Source organism: Aquila chrysaetos, chromosome 8 (genome assembly GCF_900496995.4).
Source record: "Aquila chrysaetos chrysaetos chromosome 8, bAquChr1.4, whole genome shotgun sequence".
In the NCBI taxonomy this organism is placed as follows: Eukaryota; Metazoa; Chordata; class Aves; order Accipitriformes; family Accipitridae; genus Aquila; species Aquila chrysaetos.
Genome location: NC_044011.1, coordinates 28,967,464 through 28,991,223, shown reverse-complemented (window position 1 = coordinate 28,991,223; position 23,760 = coordinate 28,967,464). Strand labels below are relative to the sequence as shown.

The 23,760-nt window shown below is 39.4% G+C and overlaps 1 protein-coding gene across 6 annotated transcripts; it reads left to right on the top strand.

Moving 5' to 3' along the window:
- Window positions 1-969: 969 nt before the first annotated feature.
- On the top strand, window positions 970-16,781 carry C1D (C1D nuclear receptor corepressor). Of its 6 annotated transcripts, XM_041125136.1 has the most exons (6): window positions 1,030-1,073; window positions 1,412-1,460; window positions 11,247-11,393; window positions 12,751-12,817; window positions 13,278-13,333; window positions 16,222-16,781. In XM_041125136.1, the coding sequence occupies exons 3-6, from the start codon at window positions 11,247-11,249 to the stop codon at window positions 16,396-16,398; spliced, it is 447 nt and encodes a 148-aa protein (XP_040981070.1). In that variant the 5' UTR covers window positions 1,030-1,073; window positions 1,412-1,460; the 3' UTR covers window positions 16,399-16,781. The 6 variants fall into 6 exon arrangements, with proteins under 6 accessions (XP_029877598.1, XP_040981070.1, XP_040981071.1 ...); XM_030021738.2 differs by lacking the exon at window positions 1,412-1,460 and having other exon boundaries at window positions 970-1,073; XM_041125137.1 differs by lacking the exon at window positions 1,030-1,073 and having other exon boundaries at window positions 1,215-1,460.
- Window positions 16,782-23,760: the final 6,979 nt, after the last annotated feature.

The following is a 23,760-nucleotide window of genomic DNA, read 5'->3' as shown; positions in this document are numbered from 1 at the left end:
TTCCCCAAACTTGACCTTGTCCTTCTTCAGTCGGACCTGTTTTTCTCTTCCTCTAGAAACCCTGATGCTGAGTAAGCCAGCTCAGCACATTCCCTTCAGGCAACCAGCCACGACTTAATCGGTCACATACACTCCAGCATAACCTATAGTTGAGAACAGGCCCTCTTCAACCACACTGAAGGATTCCAGTGATCCTATCTTAATCTGCCTTGGAGGGGATAGGCTGCAGACTTTAGTTACAATAAGCTTCAGATGAGATTGTGAACAGAAAGTAGACGAAAGAGGTCTCTGGCTAGTAATGCCAATACTTTCAATGCAGATACTGACTTCTGTTTTACTATTTATCAGAATGTGAATCTGTAAAATGCAGATCTTTGGGAGCCACAGATGTATTTGTACAATCTTCCAGTCAGCAAGCTCTTGCAGTGGAGAAATATAAATCCACTGCATTTTGAACCCAGATTTATTTTCTGAAATCTTGAGGAGAAACACAGTGGAAATTACAACCGATAACGCTATAAGAAACCAACCCTCATTCGAGGACGAGGTGAAGATGTGCAACCTCAGTCAGGAACTGATGCCCCCCACTCCCCGGGATGCCTCCGTGTGAACAAGGATCTCCGGCATCTAAAACCAGTTTGTGCCTCCCTTTATCCAGGAAGCAACTGGAAGCGTTTGGGAACAGCCGGAGACAGGCCGGCTGTTTACCTCCCCCACCTAAGCGAGCTGGCTGCGGAAAAGCATGTTTTCTGCCCTAAAAGAGCGGGCCCGATTCTTTTTGTCACGGACAGAAGCCGCTGTCATCACCGTAGCCGGCACGTCACCAGTATTCCGGCTACACGCGGTGAACACCCGCACTACGGGGAGGGCCGTGTGGGCCTACCACAAGCCGTCATCTGCCGGGACGCGGCGGCCGGAGCCGCCCACGGCCGACGCGCGTGCAGGAACGGCCGCCCCTCGCGCCCCACGGCCCCGGCACTGGCGTCACCGCTGCGCGCCGGAGGAGGCCCCACCCCCTCGCCGCTCTCCCCCGCCCCACGCGCGGCGCGTGGGGCCAGGCCGCCCGCGCGGAGGTAAGAGCGGCTCCTCCCGCCGCAGCCTTGCCCTCACCCGGCGCGTGGGGCTGCCTAGGCGCTGCGCCCGTCCCCGAGATGGGCCCGCCCGCTTCCCTCCCCCCTTTCTCCGCCGCGGGGTGGTACGGCTCGCGGTCTGGCGCAGCCGGCGGGCTGGGGTGGTGGTGGGCCTGGGACAGGGAAATGGCGGTCTGTCCTTGGGGTAGGAGTTAGGAACGCGGTCAGGTCGCTTCCTGTGGTTTTAGGGTCTTTCAGAGGCGTTTGAAAAGCGGGAGGTGTGTTGTCGGGCGTCAGGGCCTCTGATGGCTGTTCACAGGTGGGTTACCTCCACCCCGTAGGTTTTCAGTCTGTTGAGAAGAGGTGCGGAGGTGAGGTTGGCAGAAGAAGGTTAGTGTCAGGCCACGGCGGTGTGCTGTAAGCGGCAGTCCTGTGTGGGTCTTCAAGGGTACATCCAGTGCCTTTAGGAAATCTTGTGACCAAAGGCGTTCGGGAAGTCGGGTCAGATGCTAAAATCCCATTTTACCCTGTCTCTAAAGGATCGGTAAGGTGTTTCATCTTTCACAAAGAGGTGTCAGAACAGGGGATTTTGGTTATAAACTGTTGGGAAAGCCTCGGTTTGCATGCGTATTTACCTCACCTGGTAGACATGTGATCAATGAACCTGTGTGCGGCCTAAGAGCTAAACTAGGCTTCCAGGGGAGCTGTAAGTCAATGTTAAAACAGTCCAAGTTGTTCTGTTGTCCCTGTCCCGAATGCGTGGATGCTCCTCTGTAACTTCCCAGAACTGAGGGTCAAGTTGTGTGTGGTACCGATTTTGTTAGTGAGCATAAACACAGTTTAATGCACGACTTGTTTAGTTACCCATGAAAAAGAGGATATGGAGTCGTGCCTTGAGGATGGTTGTACCTAAGAAGACTGTGTGGTAGGCAGCGAACAGTTACATTCCTATTAAAAGTCAGTAAAATAGTGTTGCAACTCGAGGAGCCATGAGAACTTAGTAATTGTTGTAAGAAGAGTGTGTTTTTCAAAGAGAAGATACAGTTTGCACATACAGGCCACGGTTAAAGTAGTTCACTCTTTCCCCTTAACAGAAAGGAAGGTCACAGTTAAAATTATTAAACTCAAGTACTTTGTAATAAAGTAGATTTCGTTACAGTTCTCATATTGCTGCAAAGATGAAGATGTCCTTTACGCTTTGTCACAACTCTCTGACTGCAAGTTTAGTTGCTGCTAGCAACTTAGAAGGGACTTTGACTTGCAAATTAAGCTTTAGATTATGCTAATTAAAAGGCCTCATTTTTGAGACAAACAAAAGTGGAAAGGATTGTAAAATAAATCAAAACTGAAAGGTGTCTGGCACATTTCTTGGTTTTAAAAATATAAAAGAACACTTCCAATCTAAAATACTTGGATATTGCTAATCCTGTAGCAGTATGACCCTTGCTAAAGAAACCAGAAAGCACTTAACACGAGGCTATACTCCAGAACATGAGAAGCTTGAAAGTGATTGTTAGAATTCTTAGGCTTCCTATCAGAAATGCAGTGAAGTCACACAAACCTTTCTGATAAGTGCATTTCTTTTTAAAGTGGTTTAAGATTTTCATAATCAATTCTTCATCTGTGCACAGTTGCTCTGCTTTTCATATGAACTGCCTGCATTTAGTAAAGATCGTTTGTTTTTAATGGCAGTAGTAGAAAATTGTGGGATGTATATGGAATGGAATGGTGAACTGAGAAAACATCAGTTCCTTTAAATAAATAAACAGTGCACTGGAATGGTACTGGTCACCACAGCTCCAGGTAGATGTTGCAGAACCAGAGCTGGAAAAGGCAGCACAGAAAGAAGCAGCAAAAGTGACTGATTGAGGGGCAACAATGAGAGTGAATATTGTTAACTTTAGAGATGATGCCAAGGGGATGTAACAACAGACTATGAAAGCTTTGAGGTTGCAGACTTTGTTACCTTTGTCTGAACTCTCTTTGCTCACTATAACTATTTGCTTTTCTCCATTCTTCATGCAGGCTTGCTGTGAGGCATTCTGCTGGGCCTCAGGATACACACCATATTTAGTTACCTCTTCACGCAGGCAGTGTTCCCCATGCATGCTGTTCTGTATAAGCTCCATTTTTCTGTGCTGGGAAATTGCTCAGGTTCCTTTTTCCCAGCTTCGTCTATTCTCCTGGTTCTTTGTTCTCCTTTCTGTGTCAAGCTGTGGTTACTGCCTTGCCCTTTCTTCCTGTGCCGGGCCAGAGTGCATCTCTGTTCTCCATCCTACAATATTTTATTTCATCTATTTCAATCCCAGTGAAAATTCCATGTCCCCAAATGAGTTTTCCCTATTACTCCCTCACTTGTGTGATTTTGCACATCCCTTTTCATTGCTGATAGTAGTTGGTCTCCTTTTTGTCAGGTTATCAGCTCTTAAATTCTATTTAGGGGATAGGTAGAAAAGATTTTCCCTGTTTTTCTCCTGCATCAGTAAGATTGATGCTTAGAACACAATGCTTGGAACACAACATCCCACAGTTACTGCGTTATGTTCAACCAAAAAATGGCTCAAAGTGCTTCTTCCAGTTGAACAGAGTCTTGTTAGCACAGTCAAATAATGAACGGCCAAAAATAGATTGGGTTCACTGTTCTAAACAGTAGAGAAAGGTACTGAATGAAGTGCAAATACAGGAAATTGAATTCTGATAAAAGGAAGTACTTTTTCACGCTTTGTGGGACTGGTGGCTAAAGGAAACAAAGGAGGTCAGCAGTTTAAAAGAGTGAAAAGCTCCTTGGCTTTAATTCTAGATATTCATGGTGCTGATACCAGTGGAGAGTGGCAGCAAATTTTAGAAGAGATAGTAAACTCTATGGTTTAGAGCATACAGGAGCTATAGACTGAAGGCAGGTTATTTCCTGTTTGCTGCAAACTTGGTAGGACAGAAATATTCAGTATTGATTGCTGTCATGAACAAAAATCCACTGTGTGTAAACTGTTTTTTGCCAAGGAGACAGTGCTTTGCTGTACAAGAAGTTCTTGCTAGGTTCAGTGCAAGCAAAAGTATATGTTTTAAAGACCAGTTTAGATGTACAAATTTAACATCACCTTAAAGCCCCAGTGTTGAACTGAGCTGTGGTAGCATAGTCTGAGTGTGAGAGCTTTTATGAAAACTTCCCACTAAGAAGTGTTCTGGACATACCTAAAGAAAGCTGGTTTTATCGTTGTACTTACTGATGGAGGTACTGACTGGTTGGAGCTGAACAAGAGCCAGGGTATATTGGATTTGCTCAGAAGAGGAAACGACTGTCATCAAAGATATGGAATCTAGAAAAGCTGATTACAGAGAAAAATAATGTTTTAAGAATCATGCTGAGTTGAAGGTTTAGATCAGAGTTGGTTTGTGTGGATATAGATGGGGCCGTAGTGAATATGCGTTATTTAAGCTAAGCTGAGATACCTGTTTTCTCATGTGATATCCACCATGGGCTAAAGTGTAAGTGAGCCTCAAAAATATTATTCCCTCCCTTTAAATGTTAATCTTCTTTTAAGACAGATCAGAATAAATTTTGCAAATCCTTTGAGGCTCAGGAGACTTTATCTCAGTGGCATCAGCAAGAGCCTGATGGCTGTGGGCTGTTTTGTAGGCTTCTGTGCACGTTAAGATGCTGACTGGAGCCTAGCTTTGAAGGCAGGGTTAAAAATGATTGCTTGGCTGTTGCCCATTTGTAATATAGTGCAAGTTGGCATTGGCTAACTACCATGGCTTGAGTTGGGATATTTTTAAGGGGACCAAGATAAGCCTGTTGGTGTATACTTGGTATTTCATGGTAGGCTTAATTGCTTTTGCAATGGAAATCTTTCTTGCAAACAAGATTGTGAGTTGGCGTTGCAAGAGCGCTCTGACTAATTGTACTAGATGTGCTCTCCAGCTGCCCCAAGCTGGCTCGAAAGGCATTAGTAGCAAAACAGATCTGTGGACAGAGTGATGACTAGCAGGTGACTAATTATTTATTATGCAGCAATAATGCTGAGGAGTGTCTGTCACAGATTAGAGCCTGTCGTACTTAAGAGCTTTGCAAACATGGAATAAAGTGGATTTCTCTGCCCAAAAGAGGCTTGTGATCAAAGAACTTAGTCATGATCTCTGGTACCTTTAAATTTAAGATGCTTGTTCCTTGTTGCTCTGTTGCCCTATAGTCACAGCAGTGAACTACAGTGTTGGAGCAGAAGGGACATATCTGCTGCACTTGCACATCAGCTACATTCACTGCAGGTTGTGAGTCAGAACTCTTGAGAGGGAGGACAGTGTCAGTTTTTAGGAGCTGACAGAGATGGTTTGTCATATTGGTGTTGCTAATGCATTTGTTTTGAATTTGATTGCGTTTTTATATGCCCTGACCAAAAAGTTTGGGGTTTGTTTTGGTTTTCTCTATATAAGCTGTAAATATCCATGAAAGGAAGGAAAGTCTAATCTGATTTTTGTTAGATGAATGATCTGAAAAAATAAAAGATCCGAGCTCAATATGAAGACAAGGCCTTCTAGTGCTTAAGAAATAGGTAAGAATTAACATGAAGCGTGAAGTGAGTTGCAATATTAAGTAGAATGAGGGATGCTAAATTACTTTTGTCTTCTGTTTGCATGTTACAAAATATGTCAAATACACCATTTTTATCCTGAACTTGCAGTTTTAATTCCAGTTGAAAACCATGTGCATGACACTAACACTGAGCATTTTTTACTTCTGTCTTTTGGGGTTTCCTATTGCCATGTTGATACATGCATGTAGTTCCATTACTTTCACCATGCATCTTCAGCAAAATCTCTCATAGAGGTACCCAGGGCCTAATCTAATAAACTATTAGAGTTTATATCTTTCAGTATGACAGTGTGGTGGGTTGACCCTGGCTGGACGCCAGGTGCCCACCAAAGCTGTTCTATCACTCCCCTTCCTCAGCTGGACAGAGGAGAGAAAAAATATAACAAAGGGCTTGTGGGTCGAGATAAGGACAGGAGAGATCACTCACCAATTACCGTCACGGGCAAAAGAGACTCAACTTGGGGAAAATCAACTCAATTTATTACCAATCAACCAGAGTAGGGTAATGAGAAATAAAACCAAATCTCAAAACACCTTCCCTCCACCCCTCCCTTCTTCCCGGGCACAACTTCACTCCCGGATTCCCTACCTACCCCCCCAGCGGCACAGGGGGACAGGGAATGGGGTTTTCGGTCAGTTCATCACACGTTATTTCTGCCGCTTCATCCTCCTCAGGGGCAGGACTCATCACACTCTTCCCCTGCTCCAGTGTGGGGTCCCTCCCATGGGAGACAGTCCTCCATGAACTTCTCCAATGTGGGTCCTTCCCACGGGCTGCAGTTCTTGACGAACTGCTACAGCATGGGTCCCTTCCATGGAGTGCAGTCCTTCAGGAGCACACTGCTCCAGCGTGGGTCCCCCACGGGGTCACAAGTCCTGCCAGAAAACCTGCTCCAGCGTGGGCTCCTCTCTCCACAGATCCGCAGGTCCTGACAGGAGCCTGCTCCAGCGCGGGCTTCCCACGGGGTCACAGCCTCCTTTGGGCACCCACCTGCTCCGACGTGGGGTCCTCCCCGGGCTGCAGGTGGATATCTGCTCCACCATGGACCTCCCTGGGCTGCAGGGGGACAGCCTGCCTCACCATGGTCTTCACCACGGGCTGCAGGGGAATCTCTGCTCCGGCGCCTGGAGCATCTCCTCCCCCTCCTTCTTCACTGACCTGGGTGTCTGCAGGGTTGTTTCTCTTACATGTTCTCACTCTCTCTCTGGCTGCCATTTCTGTGTCCCAGCAACTTTTTTTCCTTCTCAAGTATGTTATCCCAGAGGTGCTACCACTGTCGCTGATTGGCTCGGCCTTGGCCGGCGGCGGATCCGTCTTAGAGCCGGCTGGCATTGGCTCTGTTGGACACAGGGGAAGCTTCCAGCAGCTTCTCACAGAAGCCACCCCTGTAGCTCCCCCACTACCAAAAAGCTTGCCACACAAAGCCAATACAGACAGATACAGTTTTGCTGTGGGGGCGGGTAGGAAGGGAGGTTTGGTTTTGCTTTTTAAACCAGCTGGCAATTACTTTCTAAGGCTCGTATTAAAGCACCAGATATATTAAAAAATTATTCATAAAAGCCACCTGCAAATTGTCTGCAGTTTCTCTTTTTCCATTTCTTACCTTTGTATGCCAGTCATGGGTGTGCTTTTCTTGGAAGGAGTCTGCAGAGGAGTTCTCTTCATTCTCCTGAAAAATAAATGTGAAGATAGATGTTTTGCTAGTTGTATTGTGCACAATCATCTGTGTTTTGATTTTTATTTAAACTTCCTTAATACAGCATTTAACTCAGTTGGATCTTTGATCAATAGCCACATTAGCACTATGGCAAACCCATTTAGCCTTTTTTTATATGGTCTACAGAAGATGACGTATTTTCGCTTGGCTTTCTCCTTTTCATATTTGTGTCTTTTCTGTGGTTCATAATGTGTGGTATTCCCCTCCCTTCCCTTCTTGCAGGTTGAGTGTAATACTTGCTCTGGTTTATACTATGTTCCTTGTTTTCTAAGCAGAAGTTTACATAAATGTAGTCATGTTTCTGAGTAAATGAGAATTTATTCAGAATTTTTCAGAAATTTCAGAATATTCAGAAATTTTCCATGTGTGGAAACTCATTTTATAAGACAATTTTTGATCAGACTTAAATGCAATGAAAGAGTTTTCTCATGAAAGTGGTTTACTTTTGTGATTTAAAGTCCTTTTCTTCCTCAAATATATTTCTCTTTTATGCTGTTTTCCCAAAATATGCTTGGCAGTTTTTGAGCTCAGGGTTAGAAGGGAAAGTTGTTTCTGGTAGATTGATGTTATGAAGTCATACCACATTTTTCAATGCTATTTGTTTGCCTCGGTGTCCTTAATCAAAGTAGGCCTATTCTCTTCTATTTTATGTTTATGGGTTGTGAACTTTCCTCTGCATTCTCAAAATTAAAGATCTTACAAAGTATTATCATCATGTATGCAAGCACACATTATGTGTTCTGCATCATAAGTGTTATTACTTGATAATGAAAATGCTGCCTTATCCTTATTTCCCTTAGACTTCCCCATTATTCACAGGCTTACATAGCAAGTATTTTCATAACTTCTCTTATCTGAATATTTGTACTGTCCTTAATTTTTTTAAGTGGGATCTCTGTGCCAAATAAAATTTGTTTGAAAGTCAGCAAATTCAACAGAGAAAACCTGTGTAGTAAACATCAACTTCAGGAACTGAATTAAATTTCTGCTTGTTCAAATTATATAGAGAAACAGTTGTAAAACTTTGAGGAAAATTTTGTTTGTGGTTTAATAACTGAAACGTAACTATTCAGGGTGGTATAGCCTCTAGGTATGTTTAGAGAATCACTGATGTGGTCTTAGTTCATCCCATCCTTGGCTTTGTCATTCTGCAGGTGTGTCTATGCAGTCTGTGTGTTGATTTTGGCAGAAACAATTTTGTGGAGTTTATGGTGTACACATTTCCTAATGTAGTGTAAGTTTGCTCTTGTTGATTTAATGTTATCAAAACTATTTTAGGCCGTTGACTGGTGCCTATTGTTGGCATGTGCCAACACTGTAACATATCCTGCTTAGTAATGCTGAAACAACAGTCTAATGAAAAGAGAGAGGTCCTTATGCAGCAGGAGTAGGAACTTGCTAGTTCCTGTTGAAATGAACAGAAAACACAAGTTTAACAAATTCTTTCCCCTCCCTGGGCTGAAGGAGTGGACTTACCAATGAAGGGTACTGTACACAGGCTAACTTGCAGCCTTGTTCCTTTGAAGGCTGATGCATTTTTTTCCCTTTCCTTGCTAATTGACAGTGTCAAATACTTCATGATACAAGGGCAAACTTAATTTCTTCTGGTTCATGAGACAGCAATCATAGACAAATGTATTTTGGACTGTATCTGTTATCTTTCCTTCTATCTTCCTATTCTTTCTCTGTCTCATTCTTTAGGTCTAGCTTGGAATATTGGAATAAATATAATATGTGCTCTAGTGACTGTTTATCCTTGCAACTACTGTAAAATAGCTCGAGTTGGTTTTGATTGATAACACATTCCTGCTACAGGTTTTTGTTGGTGGTGTTTTTATTCCTGCAGTTGCTGGTGCTGGATGCCCTGATAAAGGGAGAGAGAAAAGTTGGAATTTATCGCTATGTTCATGCTTGTCCATCAAATTAAGACCATAGTAGATAAGCATTGTAGTGATGGTAAGCTCTGTAGATGATTGTTGGATTGGATTACATCTCTCTCCCTGTATGTGTAAGTAGAGTAAATGTGTATTGACAGACACCCAACCAAGCTTAACTGTATTAACGGCTGGGAAAATCTAGTATCTAATGTAGCTTTGAGTGTTTTTTATGCTGTATTTTATGACAAAATGTTAACAACAAACATTGTTTCTGGACTCCTGTAATCAACCTTAGAAGGGTGATTATAATGCAGGTGGCCAGGACAGAACAAAACACAAACAATACTACTGTAAATGGCAGAAATAAATGTATTGGTATTTTGCCTTTCTGTGGGCAGCATCTTGTAGGTCCAGCTCAGCTTTCTTGCTAAAGTCTGCTGCAGCTGACTGAAACAGTATTTACATGTGAGTTACATGCTGGGGTAGGGAGGGGTCCTTCAACATGTCATGGTTAGCATTGCGATTCTGTACTCGATCTGAAAAACAGCTCTGAACAGGATAAAAATTCATGCAGCTGAGTAGGATTATAATTCTAAACTATGCAAACAACAGCAGTGAAACTGGGCTTGTTAACTGGCTGATCATATTTCTGGAAACACGCTGGTGCGGTTAAAACTGGAGTTGCAGACAAGCTTGTGTAGCTCCACACTGTTTTTCCTCCCAATCTTCCTCCTGTTTGACCTCCAGGAGACAATATAAATAAAAAGAAACCTCTCTCACACATACCACGCTCTTGCCAGGAAGAGCGAAAAATCAAATTGTTATCTAAAACTCCAGTGATGTGACAGCTGTTTGCAGTTTCCTTGCTGTTTGTACTGGCTGTGTGGCTTGGTGTTCACAGATAAACTGCAGTTTCTCCAATTTATGTTCCCGCCCTCTGTACTCAGTGGCTGGGTAGTGGGATTATCACACTAATCCTAAATAGGAAGGACTGCAGTGATCCAGTTACTCCCACTGTTCTTGATGCAGCTCACCAAAAGGGCGGGAAAATTGTCTATTTCTTCTCTTCTTTCCTTAGAACGTTCCAAAAGTTGTTGCTCAATCAGTAGAAGTAACAGAAAATAACACAGATCTAAGTAACATCAACACTGCAAGATAGTATGTGATTTATGATTTGAGAGGAATTAAAGATACTGATTGTAAGCCAGCAGCCAGATGGCTTGGCAGTAGCCATGCCACGTTACCATGAATGCTGGGATCAAAAAAGGAGTGCTTTGGAATTTTTCACATCTTTGCTTATCTCACAGTTGCTGTACATAGATGTGTCTACAAGATTTCCAGAGTATTCTGAAATCCCCAAATCAACTCGGCTTTGTTACTGGTAGAGTTATATCACAGATTATAATACCCCATAGAGAGTTCAGAAAACTGGATACAGGGTTCACAAAAAGAATTTCTCGGACCAACTTCTAAATTTAGCATTGGAAGATGTAACTGACCCTGATGTAACTGGTGCTGCATAACCACTTTAAAGCTGAAGTAATGACTGTTCCTAAGACAGGCTGAAGCCATATCCCTGGGGTTTTTTTTGTGGTTTTTTTTTTTTTTTTAGTGTCCTGCCTGTTGCATGGTGTAGCTCTTTATATACTCTGATTTATAGAGCACTTCTTTTAAACAAGCAAGTAATTTCCTTCTATCACAGACCATAAAAGCTAAATACTGGTTTGGGACTGTTATAAGAATAGGTACTACAGTCATGTCACTTGTAATTCTCCTTCATGGTGTTTTGCACAGCAGTTAGGAGATATCCCTGAAATTATAGAACCTTTAACTGTGTCACTATTGACATTACCTGCTAGAATTCTTCAGAAGCAGGCATTTCTTATAATGTTTAATGAAGGAATGCTAATGCTTTGTATTGTAAAATATGGTCTTTTGACTCTGTAGCGACTTAATGAAAAGGATTATTAGTTTTGTTTCCTCTTTCCAGATGGAAATGTCAGAAGATGATATTAACATGGAAGAATACCCCACTGAAATTCATGATTATCTTGCAGCATTTGAAAAATCTCTTGGTTCTGTAGATGAGATGCTGAAGACAATGATGTCAGTTTCCAGGAGCGAGCTTCTCCAAAAGGTAAATAATCTTTCTTTTGACAACCTTTTTGTTATTAATACAAGAATACCTGGGAACCCAAACTGAAATAAAAGGGTCTGTTAGGCTAGCCACCGCATAGAGAAATAACAGATAAGACACATCCTACCCTTGATACCTAATATTTGAAATTCTTACATTTCTAAGACATCCAGAGGGTCTTAAAAACTAAACAATGAAAGATAGGCTCTTCCAAACTGAAAAGTGATGATCTTACCAGCGAGTCATTTAGGTAGAGGACATTCTAGCTTATTCCTGACCTTCCTTAAAGTGCATGCTGAGTGGTCTTTCATAACAGAGAGGTCATTCCCATTTTCATCTGAGACCTTTTCACAAAAAACTTAATGGCACTTGGTATACCCAGAAGGATGTGAAAATGAATTGACAGCAGTGAGAATTGATCTGATTATAGAAGTCTAGACTTCCAGAACCTGGTGCTTGAAAAACTGAGCTGTCTCCTCTAGCTATGTTATCAGCTTAAGTCTGTAAAATGTGGGGTTTTTTTTCAGCGCATAAAGACAGAGCGAGGTACTGCCTGAAGACTTCATACAAGCCTCTCTATCTTTTAATGTTTAAAGCCTAACATGTAATTTCTTTCTGTAGGGCAAGAAAAAGCCGGCAGATGAGGGAACTTCTTTATCGTCTGAGGATTTTTAACACAAATAAATTCTGAAGAAAACAGTCTTGACAACACTGATCTTTTGACAGTATCCATGTTAGAACTAGTGAGCTGTACAATGATGTTATCAGAGTTTCTGGAAATCCTATAGGACTAAAATAATAAATTGACTTTGACAGTCAAGAAAAAAAAAACCCTCATTACCTTTATTCTTTCTTTGCTTTACAGCCCTAAGTATTCCAGCATGCGTTGAACACAGTCTACCATGTGTGGTGTTAATGTTCATTGATTGTCTGTAGCATACTATATTCACATTTGAGTTTCAGCAATCTTAAGACTTTTTATTTTTTTTCTTCCATTGATAGCAACAACTATTTTGAATTAAGTTTCTGTGGAAAAAACGGGACTTATTTCTGACTTATGGGAACAGTAGTCTAAGAGCTATGTGCCAAGAGATTTGTGTGCTTTTGGCAGTATGGGACTGTGGCATTTCACATCAGACTGGGAAAATGACATGAATACTTGCACAGAAAGAATGGTTCTGTGATGGCATGGAAATAGGCATAGACATGGTCTCAGTGAACTTGCGGTGCAAAAATGTGCTCATTCAGTGTGTATTTTTTTATGAATACATTCACAATTTTAAAATGTGCATATTACTAAAATCTGTGCACATCTTGCTTAAAAATGTCCAAATGTGGTGGTTTCTTTTCATTCTAGTTAGAGCCTCTTGAGCAAGCAAAGCTGGATTTGGTTTCGGTGTACACGTTAAATTCAATGTTCTGGGGTAAGTATGTGGTAGGAGGAAAAAGTAGTATTTATGACTGCCATTTGAACACCTTCTAGACAGCTGCAAACATTAAATAATCATATTTAATAGCCAAATAATTAGAAACTTGTAATTACCCCAAGGACCCAAATTGCCATCCGTAGGGTAAATGATGTTGAAACTCCAAATCAAAAATTGATATTTACAAAAGCTGACTTTGTACATGCATGAGGATGTTTCTTTCTGTTTTTTTCATGGCAACTTTTCCTGTCCTTTTAAAGACAGAAAGTGTAACCGTGTTAGATTTTTTTTATTTTTTTTTTAGCTGCAATATTTGATGATAATAGTTTGTCAGATACTTAACAACACAGTTAACTCCAATTCTTATTAATGGTTTTACAGTTTTCCTATGTGACTGATTGATTGGGTCCTCAGTCATGACAACCTTCAATTTTAAAAAAATGTTTTTTTCTTGTAGTATACTTGGCTACTCAGGGAATCAATCCAAAGGAACATCCAGTGAAACAAGAACTGGTAAGATTCTTACACTGCATGCATTGCAATATCTTGTCCAGGACAGTTAACGCATATAGAAGTAAAAAAATGTTTATATCTATGTTTAAAACTGATATGTTGCCATAATAGCACACATATGCTACATGGTGTTATATAACTGTTCATATGCCCTGCTGGGCTCTCTAAATTAAGAAAGTCATATTTTTAGTTCCAAACAATACTGTTTAAAGCAAAGTTGTAGTCTGCTGAAATTAGAAAAGAACAAAAAGATGAATGGTGTCATCTTTTCTTTTCTCCACCTTTGTTTGAGAATTGGATTCTGAACAGAGCAGCTTTTCACTTGTATCTGTTAAATGGAAAAATGTTACATGTCTGATAATAATTTATAACTTCCAGTATGGCATTTTTTTCTTATAAATACTTGGAATCATGTTAATCTCTAAGGCTGCCTTTTCTTACTTTTGTATGACTCTAAAAGTATAGTGTGGTTGATTTACTAGCAAAGACGGGAAAGAGCCCCCCTCCCCCTTCCAAGTTCTCCATTAATTCATTTTCTCAGCAGTAAAGAATCCAGTTCAGCAACAAAGCTAAAAGCTTTTTTGGCACCAGTTGTATGTGTATTGTCCAGTAATTCTGCATTAGTGACATATTTACAACCTATAATAAATCTTTTAGGTTTGTCTTTATATTCCATTTAGATGCATGACTACAGTATAGAAGGCCGGCTATCTTGAAAATTCTGCTGACTTAAAAAGTCAAATCATTTAGCCTGAAGAAAAAATAGAAATCAGAACTTACAGCTACCCATTTTAATTCCTGTATAAATGAAAATACTAAATCTGGGCAATCGTAAAATACTTAGCTTAAATGTAATCCTTACATAACTAGCGGAACGGAAGATAGGACTGATAAATGTGGAAAGCTAGCCTGAATAACAAGAATACTTCTATTTTTAATTTTGTGAGGTTTTCAGTAGTCTAGACTGTATCATATTAAAAAATGGAGCAGTTAATATTTCACGAGCTTTCAGTCAGTTTCTTATTCCTCCTATATTATATAGTGTCTGAATATTGTGTTAATTTAGCGATACTAAAAAATAAATTTTATCTCTTCTGCTGTGGATATTTTATGCTGAAATTTTACTTCACAATTGCCAGTCATTTTAACTCTGAAGAATGAGTGAGTTATCATAGCCTAGATTCTTATCCAGTTCTCTTTTCCTTTTACAAGTATTAAGGTGAATGAATACACATTCCTTCCTTCCAAGAGCATTGTGATGTTCTTATTCATGTGGAAAGGGAATAAAACAAGGCTATTCTGTCATGATTGTTTTGTTTTTAGAATTGCTGTCCTGGTGTACATACACAGAATACACGGGGATTCAAACTGTATTAATAAAACTCACATTCAAGCTATCAGAGTTCATTTCTTTTGTCACGTTGACATTTGTCAGCTCCTTTTTCCCATCTTGATAGATGTAGGTTTGCCATCTGTTCTCATTAGCCATCTCAGTCACCAAAGAAATATTACAGTCTATCATGATTTCAGACCCTGTAAAGCCCTTCTCATTAAAGCTATGTTTTTGATACAGAAAGAGTGGCCAACTTTTTGACAAACCAGTTGCTTATAATGGTCACTGAAGAACTGAAAATCAGTTCTGTAGTGTAGGTCTTGTAACTTTTGTTCCAGATTCAAAGTGCTGTCAATGGCTGTGTGCGAAATGTGTGTTACATAGTATTAACATTTATTTAGTTAGCAGTATTCATAAATGTTCTGTTAATCCACATTTATAATTCAGGTATCAGGTAGAGCACTATATCTTTGTGTATATATATTACTGTTGTTTGTATTACAGTAACACCTAAAGGCCCTAGAGTTGAAGGCCATATTAGGCTAAATATGTAGACATGAAATCCATCAACCAAACTCCTATGTATTTTACAGAACTACTGTAAGTGTCCTCTCTAGTCAGTGAAGAGAAGCAGTCACTTAACAGAGGGTGATTCACATCTTAGAGGGGTTTAGTTACCCTCTAAAAGTAATTTTCTTTATTGATTGCAGAAGTAGATGAGGGTGAGTAGGCACATAAATGAGATTGTTAAGCTGGGAGGGTATACTTAGGTGGGGCAAATCTAAGCCATGCTTTGTTCAAAAAAAACCTTAGACACCAGGTGACTATGGTAGGCTAAGATGGCAAGATAGTATCCCCTTGCTTTATGGAATGGCAGTGGAAACAGGCTTTTCTTGTTATTTATGGTCATAAAATAAACTTCTGGTACAGCTGGAAATTCATCAGGCTGCCTTAAATAGGTTCACTGGTAAGTACCCTTGACCTTTTCAGGATCTTAACCACAAGACTTCTGTGTAGTTGCATTTGTAACGCTTGTGACATCTTTGATTTTGTGTAAGATGCTTTTTGGCTTTGCTTGGACATGCTGAATTTTCTTTTTTTTTTTTTTTTTTTTGGTAGACAGTACTCAGGCAGTATAATTCATATATAAATGTCAAATACCTAAATAGTATTTTGCCATCTTTATATAGGCCAAACTCCAAATTGAGTTCAGTATTTTGTTTTCTAACTTTGCTTGCAAGAACAGTTCTCATCTCACTGTAAATTAGATGCAGAGTCTTCATCTCTGTAGGACTTCATGTTCTTATGACAGTGGATGTCATGCAGATATTAGTATAGTAGGTATCTGTGATGGAAAAATCTGCTAAGGGGGAAGCCTCAAGTTTGCAAAGAGTCTGGTATGTATTTAAATTATGCTATTTTTCTAGGTATTATAGTTATAGAAATGTACAGTGTGGAGAGCTTCTACTCATTGATTTTATTTCAGCAGCAATCTTTGGAGAATGGTGTGAAATACACTCTTCCTTTTTTTTTTTTTTTTTTTCCCTCCCCCTAGGAGAGAATAAGAACATACATGAACAAGGTCAAAGAAATAGCAGACAAGAAAAAGGCATCCAAACTCGATAAAGGAGCTGCTTCTAGATTTGTAAGAAATGCACTCTGGGAACCAAATGCTGAAAATGAACATACTTCCAAAACTCCGGCTAAAGGAAAAAAGAGAAAGATGGACTAAATGTTTGTTTCCCATTATATAAATTGGAGATATCTAGGACTTATTTTGAAATGTGTTTTGCATACTGCATGCATCTTGCAGAGGTGCTGTATAGCAACATCTTGATTAAGTTATACTTAAGAATTTTACAGGATTGTATTTTGTCCAGAACACTTGTCACTGAGGTGATCGCATTGTATGTGTATCTGAAAGTGCCATTTGATGTGAGAGAAGTAACGTTTCATTATTCAAATGATAATGACCTGACCTACACTTGCTGGTAATAGGTACTAGTCATGTTTTGCTCATAATGCCTAAGTTTCATTTTTTTTTACTGCTGAATGATTGACACTTTTTTATATGTCCTTAATCTCCTGAATATTAAAAAGTCTCAAACAATGCTATCCAGTCTGTGGTGTTTATGAAAGAGCCATCTTTACTTTCTCATTACATCACTGTGTGAAATGCTGCATTTGTACAGTTTTGTAAGGTTTATTCACTGTGTTAAACTCTTTCCATTTCAGCTTCTGAACTTGAGCACATGCCATATTCCCTTACTCTATTGCCTCTGAGAAAACTGAGATGCAAGGGCCACAAGCAAACAGCCTGGATTCCACTCTAAGCCACTGTGTCTAGTCAATGGAAAAAATAGGTATCCCCAAAGGGCAATTTGTAGGGTCTGCAAAAAGGAGCAGGCTGGGGACAGCTATTAGGAAACACCACATGCAGGAACTTGATTGGCATTTTGGCTGCAGTGATCATCCCTTACTGCTGACACTGTGAGAGAGAGAAATGTGCTCTCAGGTGGTAGGAGTGTGGTCATCCATTGCTGTTTCTCAAATCTTCATCAGGGAAAGCATTCTCCAGTGCAATAAAAACTACTTCTCTGTCTTACAAATATTCTGTTTGTTTTCCTCAAAATGTGAAGCTTAGTCATTTAGGAGACGAGGTGTGTTAGTTTCTTTAGAAGAACCTCACTAGTTCATTTTTCAATACGTTGCAAACCAAAACTCAATTATCTGCTCAAGCTATTTAACAATTAGCAGTAACTTAACTACTTACGAAGCAATAATAAACAATTTAGTTCACCAAAATGCAGTTTGGGTAGCAGTCTACAAAACTGGTTGGGAAATATTGTTAGTGTGACAGACTAAATGATAAGAACAAATGAATCCAGTATACCTATAGTACTGCAAGCTGAATGATGTACAGTGGATGGTTACTGTCCCTACAGAGTTGTACTGCATCATGCAATGCAGAATATGGACTACATTGAATTAGGTGCTAAAATGAAGGTTTTCTGGCCACTGACTATCTAAAAATATATATTTGAAAGTAAAAGTTCGATACATTGACAAGTTGATTAAAGGCAAGTAATTGTTGCATTCTCTCTAGAAACTTTTTCAGTGACTGGTATGAATTTACACATTTTTGTTTATGATAAACTCTTTGAATAAATGGTGATTCCTTTAATCCAACTAACAAGAGAACTTGCTTGTGTATATGCTCATGTAGGTGCCTCAGATCTACAGGACTGGTCATGTGAGTATGCATGTGAAAGGCCAGCTGAAAGCTAAAATGAGAATGATTTATGTCTATAGGTTAATGTCATGGTTATGCCAAATGAAAGAGCTGTTGGACTTGGGAGTCTTTTTTGTCCAATTAAGGTTAAAAATGCAAAACACCCGAACTGTGTTCTTGGCCAAAGATAGCAATACTTGTGTAAAGTAGTTCTTTTGGTGTGCTCAGCAGGTTTGGATGGAGTTTATTTGGAAGTCTGTGTGTCCTGCCTTGTACCCCTTTCAACCTGAAACTGCAAATGACAGCTGTAGACTGTTATAAACAGAGTTCTGGACTTTGTGTGGATGTAGAGGTCTGCATGTGCAAAGCATGAGGTTCAAAATGTTAATCTCAAAACCATCAATTTAAAAAAAGAAAAAAGGCCGGGTGTCCTATGAACTAGTTGGTAAGACAATAGGATAGAAGCGGTCTAAAGTGGCACAAGCCAGAGCACTTTAATATAGAGATTTTCTGAGAGATAACATCTTGTACTTTTGAGAGGCATTGTCTTGAGGAAATGAGTAGCTCAGCTTGTATTTACACACAGTGCTGTTAATTAGAAGGGGATTGAAGGACATTTCCATTACATGATTTTCCTCTTAAGCTTCAATTATAGCTTTTGTTTTAAAAGGATGATTTCTGAAAAGGATCATAATTCAGTGTCCAGTAAAGTACACAGGTTTCACTGGTAAATGTTTAAACAAGAATAATGCAAGGCTATTAGCTAAGACTGACTGAGGTAGAAGTGCATCTGGTATAATTAATTATATACAGGTATTTGGCATTTGTAATAGGGCAGTTCAAATAGATGTAACAAATTCAACTTTGTAAACTTTTTTTAAGGCTTGTATCATTCAGTATGGCTGTTCACAGCCTGGATTTGTGGCTTTTCTTTTCTAACACAAAGAAAACAACCCAGACAAATGCCCCACAAACTAAGAAGTGTCACCATGTGCTCATTGTTCACTGACAGCCTTATTAGAAAGGGGCTTGAAATACAAGATCATGAATGCTAAATGGTTTTGGACTGAAGAACACTGAAGTGTTCTTGGAACATCTAGACTTCAGGATGGGTATTTAACTTTACTGAGGTTTCAAATGTGAAATGACTTGACTGAACATTGTTTGTGAAAGTTCCTCCCTGGAAAAGCTACATGACTATTGGAATAAAACCCCCCAACTTTCCTGCCTCAAAATAGGAGGCTGACAAGAAGAACATTTATTGCGGTGGTGTGTGCATAAATCTATACGAGCTATGGTTTGTAGAATGGTTCTACAGGGCCTGAAAGGGAAGGAAAACATCTGGGCGACTTCTAGTCCCATTGCTGTATGTGCTGAATATGATGCAGAAATACCAATTCTGCATTAGTTAATGCCAATATAATGCAAAGAGTTGCTATTATAATAGCAAGCTACTAGTACCAGTGAATTAAAGTATTAATAAACTTTAAATATCTTAAGAGAACATTAAGGTGTGTGTGACACCTCCCTGCTTTGTCTTGATTTTGCTATAAATATATTACGGGTTAATTAATATTAGTTAGACATACCAGCTAAGAGAAGTACTGACAAAATTGCTGTTTCTGAAAATGTTTTTAATGCAGTGAGAAAATTATGTAAAAATCTAAGTTATGGTAGAAATATACATGTAGTTGGACTGATAATGACTCAGTTATCAAATCAGTGGCTCAGGACTTTGTAGTAGATGTCTGGCCACTACTCAGTGTTTTTTCAGTCAGTGAATTATCTTTTTCATAGATGCATCTTTAAATGTCTAGTGAAAGATTTCTTCCCCACACACCTATGCTGCTCAAAAAAATGTTGCAGGGAGAAAACTCCGTATCATTAACTGTCCCACCCATGTAAAGAGATTTTTACCATAACAAAATAGGCATCTTTGACCTGAGAAACCAGGTCTTCTCCCAGCTATGTAAAGTTTCTGCAGATCTATTTGTAGAAAAACCTCTCTCTCTGACAGAGAATTTACTGTGGCTGGAAACAGAGGAGGAATCTTACTAGAATTTAAATTCCCACCCTAATGAATGCTAGCCATGAGTTGGGAAGTCAACACCTCACTGGTGCTCATTTCTACTCCTTCAGTATTTTTATTATCAGAGAACTGCATCCTCAAGAGTGGATGTTTTATTAAGTCATCCTATTTTTTCCCAGCCTTGAAAACCAATACTAGCATGAAGCTTTGTCAAAAAGTATTAATGTTGCAGTTTCATTGGAAGTCTCCTCAAAATGTAGTTGTATGGAATGATAAAAGTTAAACAAACTTAATGTTCTTAGAATTCAGAATTTTCTTGGATTTAAGAGGGTAGACTGAAATTCATTTTTTAACTGTGGTGTTGGGACCATTACAAATGTAAAGGGAAATCCTGGTTTCCATAGTAAATTATATACTTTGCCCAGGGACTGATGAAGACCTGGTTCTGCAGCCCCAAAGAAGAGACTTTGGTTACCTGGATTAAGGCTTATACAGCTGTTGGCCACAGGAAGTCTTTTGGGAGTTGTGAACAGCAAACTCCAATCTGTAACTGGAAACAGGGGTGGAGGTATATTGGTGTAAGTGACATTCTGTGGCACAGGGTTCCTTCTGGCAAGATCTTACTGAACTCTTGACTCAATTCATGCAGATTCTCCTCTACTGCAAGCAACTGCAAAAAGCGCTTCTACCTAGAAAACTTTTCTCTGTTTAATATCGCTACAAGCTGGGATATGTGCCAAGTTACCATAAAAAAATGAAACAACTTGATTGGAATGTCATTTCTTTCTTTCATCAGACATGGCTGGCTAGTAATGCATAGCTGCTTTAGAGAGTTAAAGTGTAAGGAAACAATAGCAAACTATTTTTGATGCAAATGAGAAGTTGGAAAAAAAATAACTTCAGCTAAATGGTGACATGCAAATCAGAATAAAATTGGAGAAATGATCATGAGGCTTCATGGAAATGTTCTGCTTCTCCAAAAGAGTAAGTCTGACAAACTTGAAGCCAAAGAAACTTTCCAACTTAGAGGGCCAAAATAATTGAAACTGGTTGCATCCCAAATGTGGGCAGGTTATTCCTTTGTCATAAACTGAGATGTAAAGATGCCAAAACAGAGCACTAGTTAAAAAGACTATATATGTTTCTTAGTTAGAAGTGATTAAAAATAAGTGTGAGGCTACAGCATTTTAGGGGAAATAATACAGAAAGTAAATAATGCAGTTTGTCATTTTAGAATTATATGTGACACCATTTAGGAAAAAATGCATTAAAGTTCTGCAGTGTGACAGTGTAATTTTTCTTTTTGCTAATTTGCTTTGAGTGATATTCCTTGCAGAGAGTTCCAGGAAGTCCACATGAATGCTTTTGTTTTGCAGATCACTCTTAGCATCCTTAGCATTAGTGGTAGGGGTTTTTTTTCTGCCCCCCTTCAATTTCTGCTTTTCAATATGATGCACTTGTAACATTTTACTGATAGAACTAACAGTTTGCCTTTTTGCTGACTTTTAACCTTCCCTGTAGGAGAAGATTACAGATCTATGGAATACTTAGTGCTGGTGATCTAAGAAGCAGACCTTGAACTGCTCAGTTTTCATCAGCTGTACCGAAGGGAAAAGAGCAAAAGCTTGTTTTTACTACTAAGCTGAGTGAATATGGCGTGGAAATCTTGTAATGGCAAGGTATCAATTTTGTAAAGTGATATATTTCAGAGGGGATACTAAATTTGACTGTGAATAAAAAGCTTTATAAATGGAACATTTAAGAGGCTATCTTTTACTTTCCAGTGTAGGGTTGCCTTGACATGCATCATTTCAATTTGGCAGCCCCAGCAAATGGATGGAAGCAATTCAGTATGATAATTCAGTATTGCCAAGAGGCTTCTTCTCAGTCTAGTGTGGACACATTCCATGGATGAATTTAAAGCCTACATTAAGTGATAGAAAATGGGTCTAATTCAGCACAATGTTGTTCCAGCTTTACATCAAGACAATCTTGATATCAAAGATACCTAGACGGTATCCAAAGAGCACATGAACAACAACAATTTTCAAGCTAAGGATCACCCCACATTCCTGGTGATGTATCTTGCATAGCAATGATCCAGAATAGGCAGAAAAGAAATGAAACTCAGCTGTGCTTGCAAATAAACTCTTTTAAAGTAGTAATTCTAGGGGCACATTCTTAGCTGCTGTTTACCAGCAGAGTCTGTTGAAGTAAATGAGCAGCTGCTGAGTTATGCAAGTGAAAAAGTTATCTGAAAAAGCAGTAGTGTTTTATATTCTCTTATTTGATATGAATGTTAATTTTCATGAATGTTTTGTAGTCTTTGTTTCCTAGAATGTTTATTTTTTGTCACTTGAGTGTTTTTTGGCCTCAACGGAACAAATTAGTCATTGTTTAAAGCTACAAAGTTACTGTCCCCGTTATTAAAAGGCGAGAAGGAGAAATGCCTAGTAACAAACATGGTCAAGTTGGATAGCGTAAACAATCTTTTAAATTTGTTGCCCTGGGCTGACAAACCTACTCCCCAACTCACACACAAGAGAAAACATGTTTTGTCCTGTAAAGTTTCCATGGAGAGAGTGTTTCCTCAAGGCAGTTAATCTCATGAGGTGCTGTCCATGTATGTACACATTACACATCCACCTGCATGTTATATATCTCCTGAATGGCAGTAAGTTCTTCTCTTGGTGTGTGACAGAATACAAAGTGCATATTTGTGAAATGCTGTTGTTGGAGACCGTGTATAAAATCACAAGCTTAACTCTCTATTGCTTTAAGTCAGATCAACTCCTCATTTTGTTAGGGCCATCATAGCAAAAATCCAGCTCAAAAGAACTGAGAATTTGGCTTTATGTAGGTTTGAACGTCTTCACATAACAAAAACAGCACTACAAATCTAGCTGATACTGAGTCACTGACTTTCAGTGAAATGTACTTGTCTGTTAGTTAAAGTCCACTTCCTTGATGCTTTGACAGTGTTTGTTAAGCTTTGTTTGCCTTTTATTATATACAGGGCTTACCACTGATACTTCCACAGAGTGCCTCAGCTTTTTATGGTAATGTTCTGTTCCCAGATGTTTATAATTTTGCCAGCTTTTAACTACTTGTATTGAGCTTTTTCATGTTTGGTTTCTGCCATGGCTGAATTTTATCCCCCACCCCCCACCCCAGAAAGGTTGGTTGAGCAGTTATTCTCACAGTTGTTCAAGAACATGGTTTGTGAAGTATAGGCCACATTGGCAATGGTAGCTGACAACATTTTTCTGAAGGTTGTAACTCTCCTTCATGGAGGTAAAAATTTGAAATGCATTGTCAGGAGTTTAAAAAGAAAAGTTATCCCAGTGAAAATCTATCCAAATTAGGGCTCTAGAGAAACCTCAGAGAACTGCATGATAGATACTGGCCCTTAATTTGCTTGTGTTCCAGTTTTCCCATGCACGGTCATCAGCATTACTGAGCTCCCAGCACAGTTTTGAAGCCACAAATAGCTTAGGGAGGAATACGGGCTCTGCAATTAAAGTCCAATTTATCTCAGATGATGACAGGGCTCTGTAACATACTATATTTGCAGAATTGCAGATCTAGTACAACTTTGCAACTTTTAACAGCATTGTTTTAATGTAGCTTTATATGGATTTCAGATTTTTAAAAAGTTAATGTAGACAAAGGATGCTCTCACATGTATATGATTAATTTACATTACGATCACACTGGAATTCAGCTTCATACCAGTTTAACTAAAACGGAATTAATTCCTGTGTCACCTTCCTAAGAGGTAAATCCAGTGTGAGTGTACCTCTTTTCACTGTTTAAGTATGCTGAATGTATTA